Source organism: Orcinus orca, chromosome 8 (assembly GCF_937001465.1).
Source record: "Orcinus orca chromosome 8, mOrcOrc1.1, whole genome shotgun sequence".
In the NCBI taxonomy this organism is placed as follows: Eukaryota; Metazoa; Chordata; class Mammalia; order Artiodactyla; family Delphinidae; genus Orcinus; species Orcinus orca.
Genome location: NC_064566.1, coordinates 104458870 through 104477535, shown reverse-complemented (window position 1 = coordinate 104477535; position 18666 = coordinate 104458870). Strand labels below are relative to the sequence as shown.

Here is an 18666-nt window from a genome sequence, read left to right as displayed (position 1 = left end):
TTACGTTTGGTAGTGTATGTATGTCCATGCCACCCTCTCACTTCGTCCCAGCTTACCCTTCCCCCTCCCCATGTCCTCAAGTCCATTCTCTACGTCTGCGTCTTTATGCCTTTCGTTTATTCTTTTCACGTCTATTCCTTCCTGCTGTGAAGTAGGTATGATTATTCCCATCTTACAGATGAGAGATCTGAGGCTCAGAGAGACTAGACTCTCTCAGCGACCACGGCGAAGTCCTGTCCACCACCTGTTTTTTGTAAATAAAGTTTTATCGGAACACAGACACATTCATTCGTTTACATATTGTCTGTGGCTGCTTTCGTGCTACAACCTCAGAGCTGAGTAGTTGTGACACAGACCGCATGGCCCACAAAGCCTAAAATACCTACTCTCTGGCCCTGCACGGAAAAACTGTGCTGACCCCTGCTAGGTGGTCCTAGAGAAAGAAGTGGAGGTAGGGCTCAAGTCTGCTGACGTCTGTGTGCCTCCCCCTGTACAGGGGCTCCCTCCACTCATCGGCCTTTTGTACGAGATAGGTCTGTCGGAGGGAGGCTCTCGCTCAGGCCTTCGGGGACGCTGCATCCCAAGAAGCCGCAGACAACCCGAGCGGAGCATATGAAACGGGAAAGGGAGCCAGGCTGAGGTTGTCCACCTCAGTCCCTGAGACTGTTGGAAGCGTTGACCTGTGTTTACTGATGACAACCCCAGGTCCACCTGAGCACCCGCTGGAAGGACCACCTCTGGCTGGAAGGAGCCCACACGAGCTGCGCCCCCCCCCCCCCCCGCCAAGGTCCCAACCCTGGTCCCTGGAGCAGCGTGGACTTGTCACGCAGCACCCCTGACACAGCTTGAGCAGGGACCACCACTTTGGGAGGCCCCGGGGTATCTGAGGGTTGAGCTGTGGAGCTGTGGATGTAACATCCACCACCTCACAGCAGCCTGCACAGCCGCCAGCCTGGGCTGCGGGGAATCTCGGGTGTGAGTCCTCAGCTGCAACTTTCTCTAAGCTGAGGAGTAACGAGCGACATCTCACCATCAGGGAGACCAGCAGGTACAGGAGTGAAGGTTCCAGGTACAGCTCCTGGCACTCCAGGTGCAGCGGCCCAGCCCCTCTGCTGTGACCAGAGAGCCCAATTTCAATCTCCGATAATAAAAACCGTGTTCCTTCCAGGAACTTCAGCTCCTGGCTTCAGTCAGCATTCACACATATCTGTTTGTCCCAGTAAAAGGGCCACTGGAAGGTGACAGTTTTACTGCAAGTGATTAACAGACTGAAGCTAGTACATTCCCAGTGCCAGCAGCCCTTACTCTCCCCACTAACGAAGCCCTGCTTCCCAAGGAGCTGTTCACTAAAGCATCAAGAGCCCAGGGGGCCACCCCACAGGTCTCCCAGGTCTCCCCCGGCTCCCCCTGTGCCTTCCCGGCCAGTTCACCTGAGGCCGTCAGGTGCATTAGTGAACGGAAGGTTCAAGTTCACAGCTCTGCCACCGCATGAGCAAACGAGGTGAGCTCACTTGGGAAAAATGCGCCCCTGACTCACTCTGGCTCCAGAAACATGCTTCACTGTCATCGGCCTTCTCTCATTACCTGCCACCCTTACAGATTCTCACTACCCTGCATATTCGCTTAGATGGGGTCACCCAGGAAACCGGAGAAACAAACAAAGGGGAAGAGGGAGTGCACTGTGGGAGGAGGGCGTGCTCATGGCCCCGGTCACGTATGAGGTGGGGAACAGCTGGCAGGGCGGCTCGGGCTGCAGCCTCCACGCCCACCAGAGGGTTCTCCTCCCCCAGCAAGTGGATGAAGCCCGCGTAGCTCACCTGAGAGGTGCCTGGGCAGGTATCAGGAAGCCCCAGGAGGTTTAATTAGAACAAACGTTTCTGCGAAAACAATTTGCTGACTTCCAAAGTAGGCCTAAAACGTCACCTGAGCACGCTGATTCATAAATCGGGGTGCCCACCCTTCCTGGGTGACAAGTACATGAGGCTCCCCATTACACGCTCGGGGCATTGGAGCAGCCATTCGATACCTAGAGATCCCGTTTATTAATCCCCAATTCACAGACCTGTCTCCACTGTCTGCCCGAAGGTGCCCCAAACTGCTCACGTCCGAAACAGAACATGCTCCCCTCCAAACCCACTCTGTCCTCAGTCTTCCAGCTTCAGATAATGTTTGTCCCCCTTACCTGGTGGCCCATCCAGGAACCACAGCTCTCTCCTTCATGCCAACATCTGTCTGTTCCAGCCTCAGAACTGTTCTCCGATCTAGTCTCTCCTCTCTGCTCCCACTGTCACCACCTTATTTCAGGTGGTGACATTCAGTGACCCTCCCTGGACTCTGTCCACCTGCTTTCCCTGCTCCATCTCTTCCCTAACAGCCACCTGTGGTGCTACCAGTGTGGGGATTTGAAAAGTAAATCTGGCCATGTTGCTTCCAGCTCTTCACGGCTGCTGACGCACGGCCTACACGACAAAGTCCCTAATCTTTGGCCAGAGGTACAGGGTCCTTCCCGCCTCTGCAGCCTCATCTCCCACCATGCCCCCCTCCACACCTGAAGCTGGAGACGCCCGACCACCTGCAGGGCCCTCGGCACGCCCGTCGAGCCCATCTGTGCCTTTTATGTGTCGCTCCCTCTGTGGAGGGCTCTCTCCCTCCTGGGATGAAAGCTCTTTTGAAGAGGTTGCCTCCTCCGAGAAGGCTTCTCAGCCCCCACCAACATGCTCAGCAACACCTCTGTGCTCCTGCAGCCCGCGGGAACGTGCCGGCACCCACACCCGGCGTCGTGATGTCATTACCGCAGCCTCGTCCTTCCCCGTGACCTCCTCTAGAGCAGATCTCTTGTCTGCTACTTTCTGGACCCATAATCCCTGGCACACAGCCGGTGGGTGCTCAACTAACTGAATCGGTAAACAAGTTCCCTTCCAGTCAGTGATCTGCAGCCTCCTCTCTCACTTAAATTTTGATCGAACAGCTAATAAAATAGCTTAAGAGATGCATTTGAGTTTCCTTCCCTTCTCTTTAATAGGAGTAGGGTCAAGCCTGGTACGGACAAGGCAGTGAGCAAAAGAAGGGAAAAAGTACCTGCAAAATCCTCCCAATAAACAGGATCACACATTAGCTCAGCCGTTCCAGAGTGAGTGTGAAGGACAAGGTAAGACACACACTCTTGCAGCGTAGTTTTTTGTTAAGATGCTGAACTAAAGAAAGCGGAGAGGTATTGAAGCCTATGAGTAAAGCAGGGGTCGCAGCTGCCCTCACTGGGATCTCAGAAGGGTTTAAAGAAGGGCCCCTCTTCCAGGTCCTCTTAGATCTCAGCCAAACGCTTCTGACTTGCTATCTGTCAGATCTAGCGAGACACCTGACAGCTCCACAGTCCCGTCAACCCAGCGCGTCCAGGCAGGAGCCGGGCCGACCCACTGAGCCAGTTGGGGGTTGGAGGCTGGGGAGGGGCCTGAGGAGATCACGGACCCCAGTTGTGGGTCCAGTCCCACTGCATCTGACCCTAAGTGCAAGTGGCTTTAAACACCAAACCTGTTTGCCAACGGAGAGCCTGGGTAAGCATTGGCTAAGCTTTGCTTTGCTGGTTGTACTGGAGAAGTTAATATACAGGGATATAGGGAGACGTACAAATTCAGCAGCAGGCAGGGTCCCGGGCTGAGATGAATGCACGTGGGCTGGCTTCTGTTAAACCCAGGCTGAGGCGGCACGAGCCGAGGGATGGACAGATTCCTGCCATACTGTCCTGCACAAACTCTAGAACAGTCCTGTGGCTCTCCGTCGCACGCTGAGAACCAAAGGAGTCCCCCTGCTCAAGGGCCTTCCCGGCAGACAGTCCCCTCCCCGTGTCCTCACCTGTCTGGGGTGGACAAGTACTTCTGCTTCTGGAACTTCTTCTCCAGGCCCATGAGCTGCAGCTCGGTGAAGATGGTGCGGCTCCGGCGGGGCTTCTTCTGCCGGGGCGTGGGCTGCTCCGTCTCCGACTCGCTGCTGCCGTGGTTCTCGCCCGCAGCCTCGGCAGAGGTAGCCTCGGCAGAGGTGGCCTCGGCGGCCGGGTGGCGGGACAGAGCCTGGGCGACTCCCGGGGTGGCGGGGACCAGGTGGGGGATGACTGTGGGCTGTCGGGTGATCACCGAGAGGAGAGGATATGCCCGAAGGGAAGCGGGGCCTGGAAGACAAGCAGGGAGGCAGGTCGCACAGGAGCCGTGGGGGAAGGGGGCCAGAGGCCCTCAGAGGACCCCGGGCCGAGACCCATCTGTCTGGCAGGGCCTCCTGTTCACAGGGATGTATAAATGGGGGAAGGCTGGGTGGGCAGGGCACACGCAGATCTGCTCAGCCTGGTCTAGTTTGAAGTGAACCTTTCCCCATCTCTCCCGTTTGAACCCCTAAATGCTGGTTTCAGAGATACGGGTCAATGGCACTGAGCAGATGGGAAGAAGTACTCAGATATAGCTAGAAACACATACTTAAGGAAGCTGAAAAGGATCTGTAATATACAGTGCACCTGAGAAGCACCTCGGGTCTTTATAAAAATACATGGCTGTAACTATAAATTCTCCCTGAGAAGTCTACATACCTTGAATCGTAACATTTTTCAGAGCTGGAAGGATGCTTAAGGGTTATTTAATTCAACTCCCTCATTTCAGAGACAAAAAAACAGCCCCAGAAAGCCTGAGGGACTTGATGGTGTCACAGAGCTAGGAACAAGCAGACTCAGGAGTCAAACCAGGTTCTGGCTTGAAGTCCAGAGCTGTTACCACATCATGAATCACACGGATGCATCATTTAGAAGAGGAGGCCAAAAAGATTTTAATTCACGTGAAAATTCAGATCCATTACACTGACTGCCTCTGGCACTGTGTTAAGGAGGATTCTCAGGCTGGGTCGGAGCCTGGCTGAAGAATTCGAGCTGAGGTTGATTAGCAATGTGTGTCACGGGTGTGCAGGGGTAGGGGGTGTGGTGGCCTCCACCCTGGTTTTGTGCCTCTTCTGCTTTAGGAATTTCAAGGCAAGAGGACTTTTCTGTCCAAGAATCTGTTCTGTCTTTTGTCGACTGAAAAAAATTGCACAACCTAAAAGTTGAGAATTATGTTTTATATTTTTGGACTTCCTGAGGACTTCAAGCCAGGGAGGCAGCCTCTCAGATAGCTCTGGGGGACTGCTCTGAAGAGGTGAGGGGGCACTAGGATATACAGGAGTTTTTGCAACAAAGACCAGGTGGTCAGAACATCAAAAGATTAATTCTGTTAATTAAACAGAACCATGGATAGACCTAGAGACTGTCATACAGCGTGAAGTCAGAAAGAGAAAAACAAATATTGTATAATATCACTTATATGTGGAATCTAGAAAAATGGTAGAGATGAACTTATTTACAAAGCAGAAATAGAGACACAGATGTAGAGAACAAACGTATGGATACCGAGGGGGGGAGGGGGGCGGTGGGATGAATTGGGAGATTGGGATTGACATATATACACCACTTTGTATAAAACAGATAACTAATGAGAACCTACTGTACAGCACAGGGAACTCTACTCAATGCTCAGTGGTGACCTAAATGGGAAGGAAATCCAAAAAAGAGGGGATATATGTATACATATAGCTGATTCACTGTGCTGTACAGCAGAAACTGACACAAGTATTGGAGTATTGTAAAGCAACTATACTCCAATAAAAACGAAAAAAGAAAAAGAAAACAGGACATCTCAAGTCAATGAATTTAGCGCTTTTCTATGTATGGGAAGAAAGAGTCTGGGCTCACTGAAATCACTCCTTTGATGTGCACCTCAGCTCTCTGCGGCCAGTGTCCTGTTCCTTCCCATCCTGAGTTTCCTCAGGGGGCACCGCTGGGGGCGGCTGCAGTGGCCGAGGGCTTGGCAGCAGGCAGCCGGGCAGCCCGTTTGTCTCCACCCTGAGTTCCCTCAAGGCTCACCATCGGGTGGAGATAGATAGTGGCTGATGGTTGATGGCTGCAACATCCTTTGTTTGCTGATACTTTAAAGTTCAAGTGAAAAAGCTCTTCCTTTTCATTGTTCCATAGTATTGGGTTTAAAATGTCACCATCATTACCTATGGAAATAACTTTATCCCTCTGGGGCTCAGTTTTGTCATTTGTACGAGTAAAAGTAGGTAACTTTGAAGAATTTTTCAAACTCTAATATACCGATGTCACAAAAGCACATCATCCCAAGCCCATCTTGATATCTGATGAAAACAGAGAAGATTCTGTGGCTGCCCTCTGGGACTCAGCCCAGACCTGACAGCTCACTACAAGGGCAAGGTGAGCGTCGGAGCCAAACATCACTCACACTCGTCCCGGGTTAAAACCAACCAAGGTCACAGAAGCACCCAGGTGCTACGTTCAAGCTCTCTCTCCTCTGGGTTGGCATTTCTCTTCTTACTCATTTCCATGCTTCTGTTTTGGACCCCAGTCATAGTTATTAAAAGAGATAACTTCTCTTGTTCTTTGACTACATGTCTAGTAAGGCCCAGTAGAAACCACAAAGCTATTAAACAATAAATCACGACTTCCATTGACTCTCCAGCCAAGGCTAACACTTGAGGGTTTTTGTCGTGGATTCTTTTAATGAAAAAAAATGATATTTTATAATGAGAAAATCAGGATACCTGGGACAGTAGTTTTGGATCTGTATACATTATGAAATGCTACTTCTCCAAAAAAGTATCTAGGTCTTCCCTGGTGGCGCAGTGGTTGGGAATCCGCCTGCCAATGCAGGGGACACAGGTTCAAGCCCTGGTCCAGGAAAATCCCACATGCCGCGGAGCAGCTAAGCCCATGCGCCACAACTACTGAGCCTGCGCTCTAGAGCATGCAAACCACAACTACTGAGCCTGCGTGCACAACTACTGAAGCCCACGCGCCTAGAGCCCATGCTCCGCAACAAGAGAAGCCACCGCAATGAGAAACCTGTGCACCACAACGAAGAGTAGCCCCTGCTCACCACAACTAGAGAAAGCCCGCGCACAGCAATGAAGACCCAATGCAGCCAAAAATAATAAATTAACTAATTAATTTTAAAAAGAATAAAGTTATGGGGCTTCCCTGGTGGCACAGTGGTTGACAGTCCGCCTGCCAATGCAGGGGATGCGGGTTCGTGCCCCGGTCCAGGAAGACCCCACATGCCATGGAGCAGCTGGGCCCATGAGCCATGGCCGCTGAGCCTGCGTGTCCGGAGCCTGTGCTCCGCAACGGGAGAGGCCACAACAGTGAGAGGCGCAAAAAAAAAAAGAATAAAGTTATAATATATTTTTAAAAGTATCTAAAAGCTTCTTATACTGCTATTTTGTTTTCATTACCAAAGTAGCACAATTTCTTATAAAAAAAATTTTAAAACAATTCAGAAATATATAAAATAGAAGTCTCCCCTCCCAGTTTTCAATCCCAAATCTTAGAGGTAGACTTCCATAATTGTTCCTGTGTATATACAGACATATATATGTTCCAAATCTAGTAATAAGGTATTCTAATCTACTGAAACACATAGTTACAAAGTGTTTATTTTGTAAAGTATAAACATGTCACTTTATTTTTTCTAAATGGATAGCCAACAACCCTCAGACCCTTTATTGACTAGCCCATGACTTAAAATGCCAGCCTTAAGGTACATTAAGTTCCCAATAAAATGAAGTTGGGAATTTTTGTTTATCAGAATTCTGAGCGTCTACTGGGGAATTTTAGTCACCAGAAGTCTGAGAATCTCCTGCTTTCTAGACAAGCAGCCAAACTGGGACAAGAACCACCCTTCCCAAGGGCTGCCCTCTGTGGGGATGGTTATAAATAGGTGAGGTGCCTCTACGTGAGGGCAGTGGGTGTGCGGAATGAGGAGGGGTCGGGGAGAGAAGAGTTAGGAAATCAGGTGGATCGGAGAGGGGGGCAGATTTTTTTTGAGGCCGCCATGAGTCTGCAACTCTGGGGAGAGTGAAGGCTACTTTGAGAGGATTTCTGAAAAACATTTTAGGGGTGTACTGGGTAAAATCCTTGAATATATTCCTTTAAGTAAAACTAAAGATCTTCCCGTTCAAGGCTTCTGTAATCAGATTTCTGTTGTCTTTGAGTATAATTCTATAGATACTGGGCCATATGGGGCCCTAGAAATAGCTGGGTTACGTCATGAATGCATGTGTCTGTTTCTGGACTCTATTCTACTGAACTAATGTATGTCCTATGATAGGACCATTCCACTTTTATTATTGTAGGGTTTAGGGAGTTTTATTATCTGGCAGAACAAATTTCCCCTTTTTATCTTTTCTACAGAGTTTTCTCGGCTATTGTCATTAATTAATTTTTCCAGTTGAATTTTAGAATCAACTTGTTAGTCTCTTAAAAAGCAAATCCCACTGAAAATTTATTAGACTTCCATTGACCTTATAGATGACTATCAGGAAAGATGATTCTTTTGATGATCCTGTTCTCTGGTAGGTTGAAAGAAATTGCTAGTAATTAAAAATAGCTTTTGGAGATTTATGCCATTTGGTTCCATAAAGCTTAAACCCAATGAAAACCTTCATTAAAAACCAAAAACAAAACAAAAAACTTCAGAAGAATGGTAGTGATTTAAGGCAACATTCTAATCACCAAAGTCTGTAGTTTCAGGAATCCTGACCCAATGTTCTGATACAGATTCAGTGACAAAATTGCACCTCTCCCCAGGGGCAGAGAGTACCTTCTGATGTTGGAGATGCGCCCACAAGGCCACTGTGATGCTGATAAATATTTGGGGGATTCAGGAGGACCATCACTGTAGTAAATAAATACAATTGCCGTGAAGCACTGTGTTGAGGTTTTCGTATTTGACATGTGTCCCTAAGGAAGGAACAAGCGTGGCTGGACCAGGACACAGGGTGGGTAATGCGTGTGCAGCAAAGCACTGCGTCTCCTGAGAGGCAAACCAACGGGACCAGAAAAGTGGGACCAAACATATTCTCGCCAGCTGCTCTATGTCTTTCTTGTTTTAAAATACCCAATTTCCAACAAAATAGGATCGGCCCAGAGCTCTCATTTCACAGAGCACTTACACACCCGCATCTGATATTCTCACAAAAGCACTGTGAGATAATCCAGCCATCTATTTATATTTTGGCTAAAAATCAAATTTAGATTTTAAAAATAGGGGGGACTTATAACTTAACTCATACATTGTGGGGTGGGGGACTTGGGTTACTGAGAAGGCAAGTAATGTATAACACTATGTATTAAGTATGTCTTTCTCTTTTCCTGAGAATTATCACTATGTGAAAATGTTGACTAAAGACAGCTGTCCCGCCACCCTGGCTCATTTACATACACTTGTGAAATTCAAGCACATTATCTGCTACTGAGAGGGAGTCATGACTTTCACGAACCAAAGACTTTGTTTAAACATTTTTAGTTGACAAAAGGAGTGTAAACATGACCACAGTGAATGCACTTTCTAATAGCTGCTTTCCTTCAACCCATCCCCCGAACCAATGTTTGGCTGTGGGATGGATATCACATAACTGCGTGTAGCCTATACCTAGAATAGCTGCCTGCCTAATGTTTGGCCGTCTTGAGAATCTGTTTTTGGATTAGAAAACCTGAGCACATTCGTGGTAGGCTGATGCCCAGGGACATCCCAGGGAGCCTGGGGAGATGCGGACCATTTGGGAGGCTAAACAGAATTTTCCGTCACGTGGATTCTGCAAACTGAGTGTAGATCACGCGTACGAACGCACCTGGGCCAAGCATGGGCACAGTCCAGGGTGGCAGATTCCAGGCACATCTCCCCAGCATAAGTCCTCCTTCCCCGCGGAGGCCAGTCACCCCAGTTACAGCTGGACGTGAACCCCAGAGCAGAGTCCCCAAAGCACAGTGTTGGGTTCCACACACCTCCTGGGGGCTCCTCTTCCATTGCTCCAACACGCCAGTCCCCAAAATGGCTCTCCACGCCCACTATTCCGGTTGACAAGCGAGGTCCAAATGTCTGAGTGGATAAGGATCTCTAAGCTGCCTGCTCTACTGATTTATGTCCTGGGAATGTGTGACCTGTATACCCGCAGAAAGCTTCCAAGGGACAAGCAACACACACAAAGCCACAGGTAGAGATGGTATCCCTGACGGTTAACCTGAAAGAAAGACTCAGTGGAACAACTGGGTAGCTCTGGCTGAGTTTCCTGGGAAAAATCATAAAACCACCCACACCGAAGTATTCCCATCGGCTCACGTCCCTGCAGACTGGCTGGTAATTTGGGGCAGTGGAAAGAACAGGACCTCACTGACTTGTGGAGTGAACTTGAGCAGGTTATCAAAACTTTCCTAGTTTCAATTTCCTCTTCTGTAAAGTAGGGCTAATAACAGTTCCCCCTGGTATCTTACTGGGAAGATTAAATGCATTAGGGTATGTGAAGTACCTGGTGGGCATTTCATCACTGTTAGTTCCCTTTCTTTTCTCTTTTCACTTTAGTGGTTTGATGCTCTGTGAATGAGCCAAAAGAAAACAGATGGATTTTCTTATCAAGAAAGCAGACCTGCTTGTGAACTATGCAGGTGCATCTTCTTATCCTCCGTGCATTCGTGTGCAAAGTAAGATGAAACAGCACTAGAATCTGCTAGCTTCTCTTTGCCACATGAGGGTCTTCAAATGCCCTGACAGCAACAAGAGAGCTAAAGGATATCAGTGGGAGGGCTAACCGGGCCAGACATCCCCCTAAAATCATCAAGACTCCAGAAATAACTACTGTGGTTTTGCAGACCTGTAGAAACAATTCACAGCCCTTCCCAAGATTAGTCGTAGGCAAAGAAGGATGAAGTTAGTGGGACACAGGACTGTATCCAAAGTCAATTTCTGAACACTGCAGAGAAAACAGAGATGGGGTGGTTAAAATGGACTTGCCTGGTCGTATGCTGAAGGTGGATTAAGGAAAGGCTGAGCTGAGGGTAAGTAGCAACCAGACATGAAAGTTCAGTGCTTGTTTGTCCATGTGCTAATCTGTAAGAATGTCAAGGAAGGGAGGAAATATAACGAGGCTGAGTGGCCTTTTAACTTTGTGATACACTAAGTTTCTAGCCCAGTAAGAGTTAATGGAATACGTGCCCCCTTTACAGGTTATGGCTTTGTATGACTAAAGAAAAGAGAAAATGTTTTAAGAGGCCAACTCAAAGGCTGACAAAACATCTTAGCCATTAATTACCTCATTAAAAAAGAGCGGGTGGGCATGTTGATGAGTTAAGTGTAAATGAATTAGAAACATGTGAAATAAAGTTATTCCAAAATCCACACACGACTGCCATAATGTAGACTCTGGAATAAGGATCTAGTTAAATTAAAAACTGAAGAAGGTTCACAAAGGTTGATGAATAAAGGGATGAAAACATTTCTGGGGATTTGGAAAAATGAAGATTTGGGAAATAAAGAGGAGACCAGAGCAATGATAGTAGGCTTGACTGCATCACGCCATCTTTTCAGAGTCTTGATTTTGCAAAGAGACAAGCTCGGTCTTACCACGTTCAACCTGCAATGTCATCAAAATTATAGACACCCACAAAAACGCTGGGCTGCACTGGGATCTCCGTGAAATCAATTAAGCTAGCCTGGCAGATAGGTTTATGGTCCTTCCCACGCTGCCTAAAATGCCCTACCGCCCAAACGTGGTCATCATCCACCCTCTAGCCATCACCACTCCACATCTCCCTCCGCCAAAGAACACACTGGGAATGGCACTGTCTTTCTCCTCCTGGCCATTCTGTGGTCTCCACACACCCACACCTGCTTTCAGCCATACCTCATAACCACTCACGGACAGAAGGCTTCCAGAACAGCTGTTGTTCAGTACAGACAGAGACCGAATTAATCACTCCCACCTTCATGCACCCCCAGCTTTGTGTTTGTGTCCTTATTCACCCTTACTTAATTCAAACCTTGGAGCAAGGGTTAATGTGTTTACCCATTTATTTCTCACTAGACTGCAAACTTCTTTAGGACAGAGTTAAAAAGTGCATCTTCCTAGTGAAAACTCCATGCCTGACTCGAACTGATTTTACCTGGAATCAGAAAACTGGGGCTGGAGATGTGGTTCTGACACCTTTGACAACTTTGGGCTCCGTGGCCTTGCTTAAACCATACTTCCAAACTTCTGCTTTCTCTTCTAAAAAAATGACACTAATAATACTTCTCCCAAGCTTGTTGAAGGATCACATTGGATAATGAGTATAAAAAAATTTTTAAACAATGCAGAACTATACCCAAAAAGGCAGTAATTTTTTCCAGCAATCAAAAAGCACTAACTTTCCAAATTTTAGAGATGTCTCTATTCACTAAGAAACCATACCCCTGCTTCCTGTGCTAACGTAAACCATCCCTTTGTCTCGTCCCTTATCCTTCATAATTTCTAGTTAAGGTCCTATTGTCACAGGGACAGAGGCTACACAAAGCTGACCAGGAGAAATCTTCTAGTTCACTGTCACCATCATCTGTGAACTCTACCAAGGAACTACTCAGCTCTGTGCTAACTGCTAGAGACGAGAAGAGAAGCGATTCCTCATCTCTGTCCTCAGAAGCTAGTTATCGCACTGGAGACATGAGACATTACAATAAAAGGTAAATAAGAGAACAAAGAAATTTTTGTGTGGCAAATACTGAGTGGCAGAAGACCTACAGGAATTCAGGATGGATTGCTGCACTCCAGAGCGTACAGTGCCTCGTTGTGAAAAGAGGAGCCGGGGTTCTTCGGGGAAAGGAAGAACCCACAGGACCTGGAGAAACACTAGAGTGCAGTGGGAGAGGCGGGCAGACACACAGAAGGTGCCAGAGGACTCAAGACTCCAGCAGTGTAAGCTGGGACGAAGTGAGAGAGAGGCATGGACATATATACACTACCAAATGTAAAACCGATAGCTAGTGGGAAGCAGCTGCATAGCACAGGGAGATCAGCTCGGTGCTTTGTGACCTCCTAGAGGGGTGGGATAGGGAGGGTGCGAGGGAGGGAGATGCAAGAGGGAGGAAGATGCGGGGATACATGTATATGTATAGCTGATTCACTTTGTTATAAAGCAGAAACTAACACACCATTGTAAAGCAATTATACTCCAATAAAGATGTTTAAAAAAAAAAAAAAGACTTCAGCGGTTAAGTGCTGGGATCGGAGCACCTCTTCCTCTGCCCAGTGACACGTTTGGGTAGAAAAGATAAGGCTCGCAAAGACTTATTTAGTTTGCAGTGAAATCAGACAGTGAAGTGATGATTCCTGGCAGGCCTGGACGGTCACAAACTAGGGTTCCCCGAAGGACTCTGAGATGGGTCTGTGGATTTTACACAGAACAAGAGTTAAAGGGTTGAAAGCAGAATTTGTCTCCCAAGAAGAAAAACTTAAGACCAACAGAGGATGAAAGACTGGGTCTTGGGGTACATCTTCATCAATGGAGCTGGAAAAGGAAATAAGACCAATAAACCAGGCAGACATTGTAGCCTAAGAAGCAAGTAAGCGCACAGGGTCAATGAAAATGGCCAGAGAATTTCAAGAAGGACACACTTTCAACAAGGTTACTCACTAGGAAATCTCTTGACGTAAGTTTTGAAAATCTCCCCCCTTCTCTGATACTTCCAGACCTGTCTTCACGGTATAGGAATCTCCACAAAGCAGGCTGGGAAAATGTGCATGTGCCAGGGCCCAGGGTGGTTTCGAGGAAAAGCCACAGGACATTACTTTCTGCAAGTGGCCCTGTGGGTCCCAGGCAAGCTCTTGATTACCCAGGAGGAGAAGCATCCACTAAACTCAGAACATCTCATGCCAAAATGTAATTTTCTAAATTCAAGTTAATTTCCCTTGTCTCCCTATGCATCCTAATTCTGGCTTAAATATATTCTCTGTAGCTTGCCTTTGGTTGCAAAACATTAGAAACAAAGTGGGATAAAAGAGAGTCAAATTCAATTAAGTTTAACAAATTATGGAACACTTAGTGTAGATACTATGCCAGGAACTGGGGATAAAAGAGTATACAAGACAGACCAGGTCCTTGCCCAGCCCAGCTGATGGACAGCGGACAGTTAAGGAAGAAGTACTTCAGCAAGAGGATTTAACCAAGTATAGGTGGTGAGGATCCACCTGAAAGAGTGTCATTTAAACCGAAGGATGACGTTAGCTGAGATTCTAATCAGAGAATAAAAAGAAACAGGTAAAAGTCTACAAATTTGCCAAATACTAACTGTGAAAAGCAATTTGTTTTTTATGTATGTATGTATTTATTTATTTATCTATCTATCTACCTATCTTGGTTGTACTGGATCTTTGTTGCTGCGCGTGGTCTTTCTCTAGTCGCGGCGAGCAGGGGCTATTCCTTGTTACAGTGCATAGGCTTCTCATTGCGGTGGCTTCTCTTGTTGCGGAGCACGGGCTCTAGGTGTGCGGGCTTCAGTAGTTGTGGCACATGGGCTCAGTAGTTGTGGTTCGCGGGCTCTAGAGCACAGGCTCAGTAGCTGTGGCACACGGGCTTAGTTGCTCCGCAGCGTGTGGGATCCTCCCGAACCAGGTCTCGAACCTGTGTCCCCTGCATTGGCAGGCGGATTCTGAACCACTGCGCCACCAGGGAATTCCCGAAAAGAAATATTTTTAAGCAAAACAAAAAACACAGGATGAAAAGGCATTTGGGCCTTACTGAAGAATATCTACAGAACTTCTGATGTCGAAATTGGCTCTGCTGAGTGTGGACAAGTGGGAAAATGCTCTGCTGGAACGTGAAGGCAGAACAGTAAACTGGAGGCCTCTCAAACAAACCAGTGTCTGGTAAGGCCCCCAAGTACTGTCAATGACCAGAATATCCCCCTCTGCTGTGATGACCAGCATCATGCAGGCAGTTTCCATCAGGATGCCTCCATGTCATGCAGACAGTCATGTGCTTTCGATGGTTAAATCTCTTCTTCCTGGTACCCCACTATTTTCTTTTTTAAAAAATTTATTTATTTATTTAGTTTTGGCTGCACTGGGTCTTCGTTGCTGCGCGCGGGTTTTCTCTAGTTGCAGCAAGGGGGGAGCTACTCTTCATTGTGGTGCGCGGGCTTCTCACCGTGGTGGCTTCTCTTGTTGCGGAGCATGGGCTCTAGGCGCGCGGGCTTCAGTAGCTGTGGCTCACGGGCTCTAGAGCGCAGGCTCAGTAGTAGTGGCGCACGGGCTTAACTGCTCCGTGGCATGTGGGATCTTCCCGGACCAGGGCTCAAACCCGTGTCCCCTGCGTTGGCAGGCGGATTCTTAACCACTGTGCCACCAGGGAAGTCCCCCCATTATTTTCTGATAAAAGTGTGCCCTTAAAACTTATGCAGATAACTCAGCCCAGGGGCACAGAACTATGTTGCAAAATGGACTCAAACTCCGGAGGAATGTACTTATTGAAGACAGGAGGATGGAGCACTGTACTTGGGGGAAGGCTCTTGTTGGAGAGAATGAAAGAATTCCTCTCCTTTCTCTTTTACTCAAGGTGTTAAGATTGAATGGCAACGAGTGTACCTCCAAACAGTAGCGGGAAAATTATACCACAGACATCAATATTTGTTTGAGTCTTGCTCTTGTAGGTAATAAGGGAAAACAGTAATAAGGAGTAGTAGTAGGAATAACAGTGACAAGACTCTGCAACACAGTGAATGTGAAGCATGTGGACCATGGTACCCAATTGGCCAACCAGGACCAAAGACAGTTGCTCCCTGCAGCAAGATGCCCCCTGCACTGAGCCACGTCCTGTCTATTTAAGATCCAACTCTACCCTCGACAACGCCATTCAGCTTGCTTTAGCTTCAGTCCACAATGAGGTCTCTCTTTCTCTGAATTTTCCTCATCAGTAGATGGGGGGAGTTGGCTGGGTTTTAAGGTCCCTTTTGGTACCAAGATGCAATGACTTTATCAGCAATATCACACTCAGACACAGTTGAGTCTCTCTTACATTTCTCAACTCGATTGTAAAGTCTTTGTCTTATATTTCAGTTTCCCACAATGTACTTCCCATACTTTGCAAATGGTATCAACTAAACAAATATTAGCTGAACTTAACGAGTGAGCTAAGAGAAAGAGTATTAATGCCTTCCTGCACGTAAACCTCCTCAGTACTACTAAATCTTGTCAGTTCACAGGGGAGTAGAGTGATGAACTAATTACTCATCTGATATCCTCTTAGGTGATCCAGATCTAATTACAAAGGCAAAAGACTATCTTTGCATAAGTCTCACTGTGCACAATTAAGACTTTGAGGCTATGTGATTTACAGCGAATGACACATTGAATAACAAAACAGAGAGATTATTTTTTTCTAACCCGGGCTTTGCTGGGATAAGGTGTTAAAGTCACACAGAAGGTCCACGTCTGAACTAGGAGCAGAGCGATTCACTTCGTTACGCAGCAGAAACTAACACACCACTGTAAAGCAATTATCCTCCAATAAAGATGTTAAAAAAAAAAAAAAAAAACCTCCAGAGGAAAGGATAAATGTGCTGTTCACGTCACTGTACTGTGTTTCTAGGCAAGGGCCACCAAAATGCTGAGTACTGTTTGGCCTCAGATAACTTGTTTTTCCTCATTCATGTGGTCTATTTCTTTTAATGGTTAACTCTTTCAGTCTGCAACCCAGTGTGGAAAGCACTATGATTTAAATAATCTGAGAAGACATGGTAAATATTAACCTTGGAAGTTTCTGGGCTTTTGCAATTTCTCTCCTTTTCTCTCCAGCTTTACTGAGGCCTGACTGATAAATAAAAACTGTATATAATGAAGGTATACAGCGTGCGATTTGATGCATATATATACATACACTATGCAATGATGACTGCAGTCCAGCTAATTCACACATCCATCGCCTCACATAGTTACCTTCTGGGTGTGTGCTAAGAGCCCTTAACATCTACTCTGGTAACAAATTTCAAGGATACAATACAGCACTGTTGACTGGAGTCAGCATACTGCACATTAGGTCTCCAGAACAGATTCATCTTACAACTGAAAGTTTGCACCCTTGGACCAACATCTCCCCATGCACCCCCACTGTCAGCTCCCCACAACCACGCTTCTGTTTCCGTGAGTCCTACGGTTGTAGACTGCACCTATAGCAGGAGGTCGTGCAGTCTTGGCCTAACTTAGTTCACTTTGCATGATGTCCCCCAGGCTCATCCATGCTGCCACAATGGCAGGATTTCCTTCCTTTTCTTTTCGTTTTTCTTTTCTTTTTTATTGGGGTATAGTTGTTTTACAATGTTGTGTTCGTTTCTACCGTACAGCATAGTGGAGTTCCCTGTGCTACACAGCAGGTTCTCATTAGTTGTCTATTTCATACATATTAGTGTATATATGTCAATCCCAATCTCCCAATTCATTCCACTCCCCCTTCCCCCCCTTGGTGTCCATACATTTGTTCTCTACGTCTGTGTCTCTATTTCTGCCTTGCAGACAGGTTCAACTGTACCATTTTTCTAGATTCCACATATAGGCGTTAATACGGTATTTGTTTTTCTCTTTCTGACTTACTCCACTCTGTATGACAGTCTCTAGGTCCATCCACCTCACTACAAATAAGTCAATTTCGTTTCTTTTTATGGCTGAGTAATATTCCACTGTATATATGTGCCACATCTTCTTTATCCATTCGTCTGTCGATGGACACTTAGGTTGCTTCCATGTCCTGGCTATTATAAATAGTGCTGCAATGAACATTGGGGTACATGACTCTTTTTGAATTATGGTTTTCTCAGGGTATATGCCCAGTAGTGGGATTGCTGGGTCATATGGCAGTTCTATTGTTAGTTTCTTAAGGAACCTCCATACTGTTCTCCATAGTGGCTGTATCAATTTACATTCCCACCAACAGTGCAAGAGGGTTCCCTTTTCTCCACACCCTCTCCAGCATTTATTGTTTGTATATTTTTTGATGATGGCCATTCTGACCAGTGTGAGGTAATACCTCATTGTAGTTTTGATTTGCATTTCTCTAATAATTAGTGATGTTGAGCATCTTTTCATGTGCCTCTTGGCCATCTGTATGTCTTCTTTGGAGAAATGTCTATTTAGGTCTTTTGCCCCTTTTTCGATTGGGTTTTTTTTTTTTAATATCAAGCTGCATGAGCTGTTTGTATACTTTGGAGATTAATCCTTTGTCCGTTGATTCATTTGCAAATATTTTCTCCCATTCTGAGGGTTGTCTTTTTGTCCTGTTTATAGGATTTCCTTCTTGTTCAAGGCTGAATAATATTCCACTGTGTACAGAATAGTTATTTATTTATTTCACATTTCTTTTTCTATTTATCTGTCAACAAACACTTAGGTTGTTTCCATGTCTTGGTTGTCATGAATAATGTTGCATTGAACATAAGGTGCATTTTTCTCTTCAAGAGAGAGATTTTATTTCCTTTGGATATATACCCAGAAGAGGGACTGTCAGATCATATGATAATTCTATTTTTAACTTTTTTAGGAACTTCCATACTTGTTTTCCATCATGGCTGTAATCATGTGGTCCATTTTCTAGGAAGCTTGAGCATGTTAGAGATTAACAGCTGATAATCTGATATTTTAACAGCCAGTCTGAAAGACTTCTGCTTGGAAATTTTTCCTAAATTGAACTAGTAGATGTTTAAGAGGGAGGGAGGAAGTAAGGGTAGACCTCTGACTATATTACAGTTCAATGGCCCACAACATTGGCATTGATTTGTTCCTAAAAAAATA

The 18666-nt window shown here is 46.3% G+C and overlaps 1 protein-coding gene across 1 annotated transcript in view; it reads right to left on the bottom strand.

Moving 5' to 3' along the window:
- BARX2 (BARX homeobox 2) overlaps positions 1–18666 on the bottom strand; it is a 69618-nt gene that overhangs the window by 7366 nt on the left and 43586 nt on the right. Inside the window, exon 2 of the mRNA XM_004280483.3 lies at positions 3850–4162. Coding sequence (XP_004280531.1) covers positions 3850–4162 — 313 coding nt within the window. The remainder of the gene's footprint in view (positions 1–3849; positions 4163–18666) is intronic.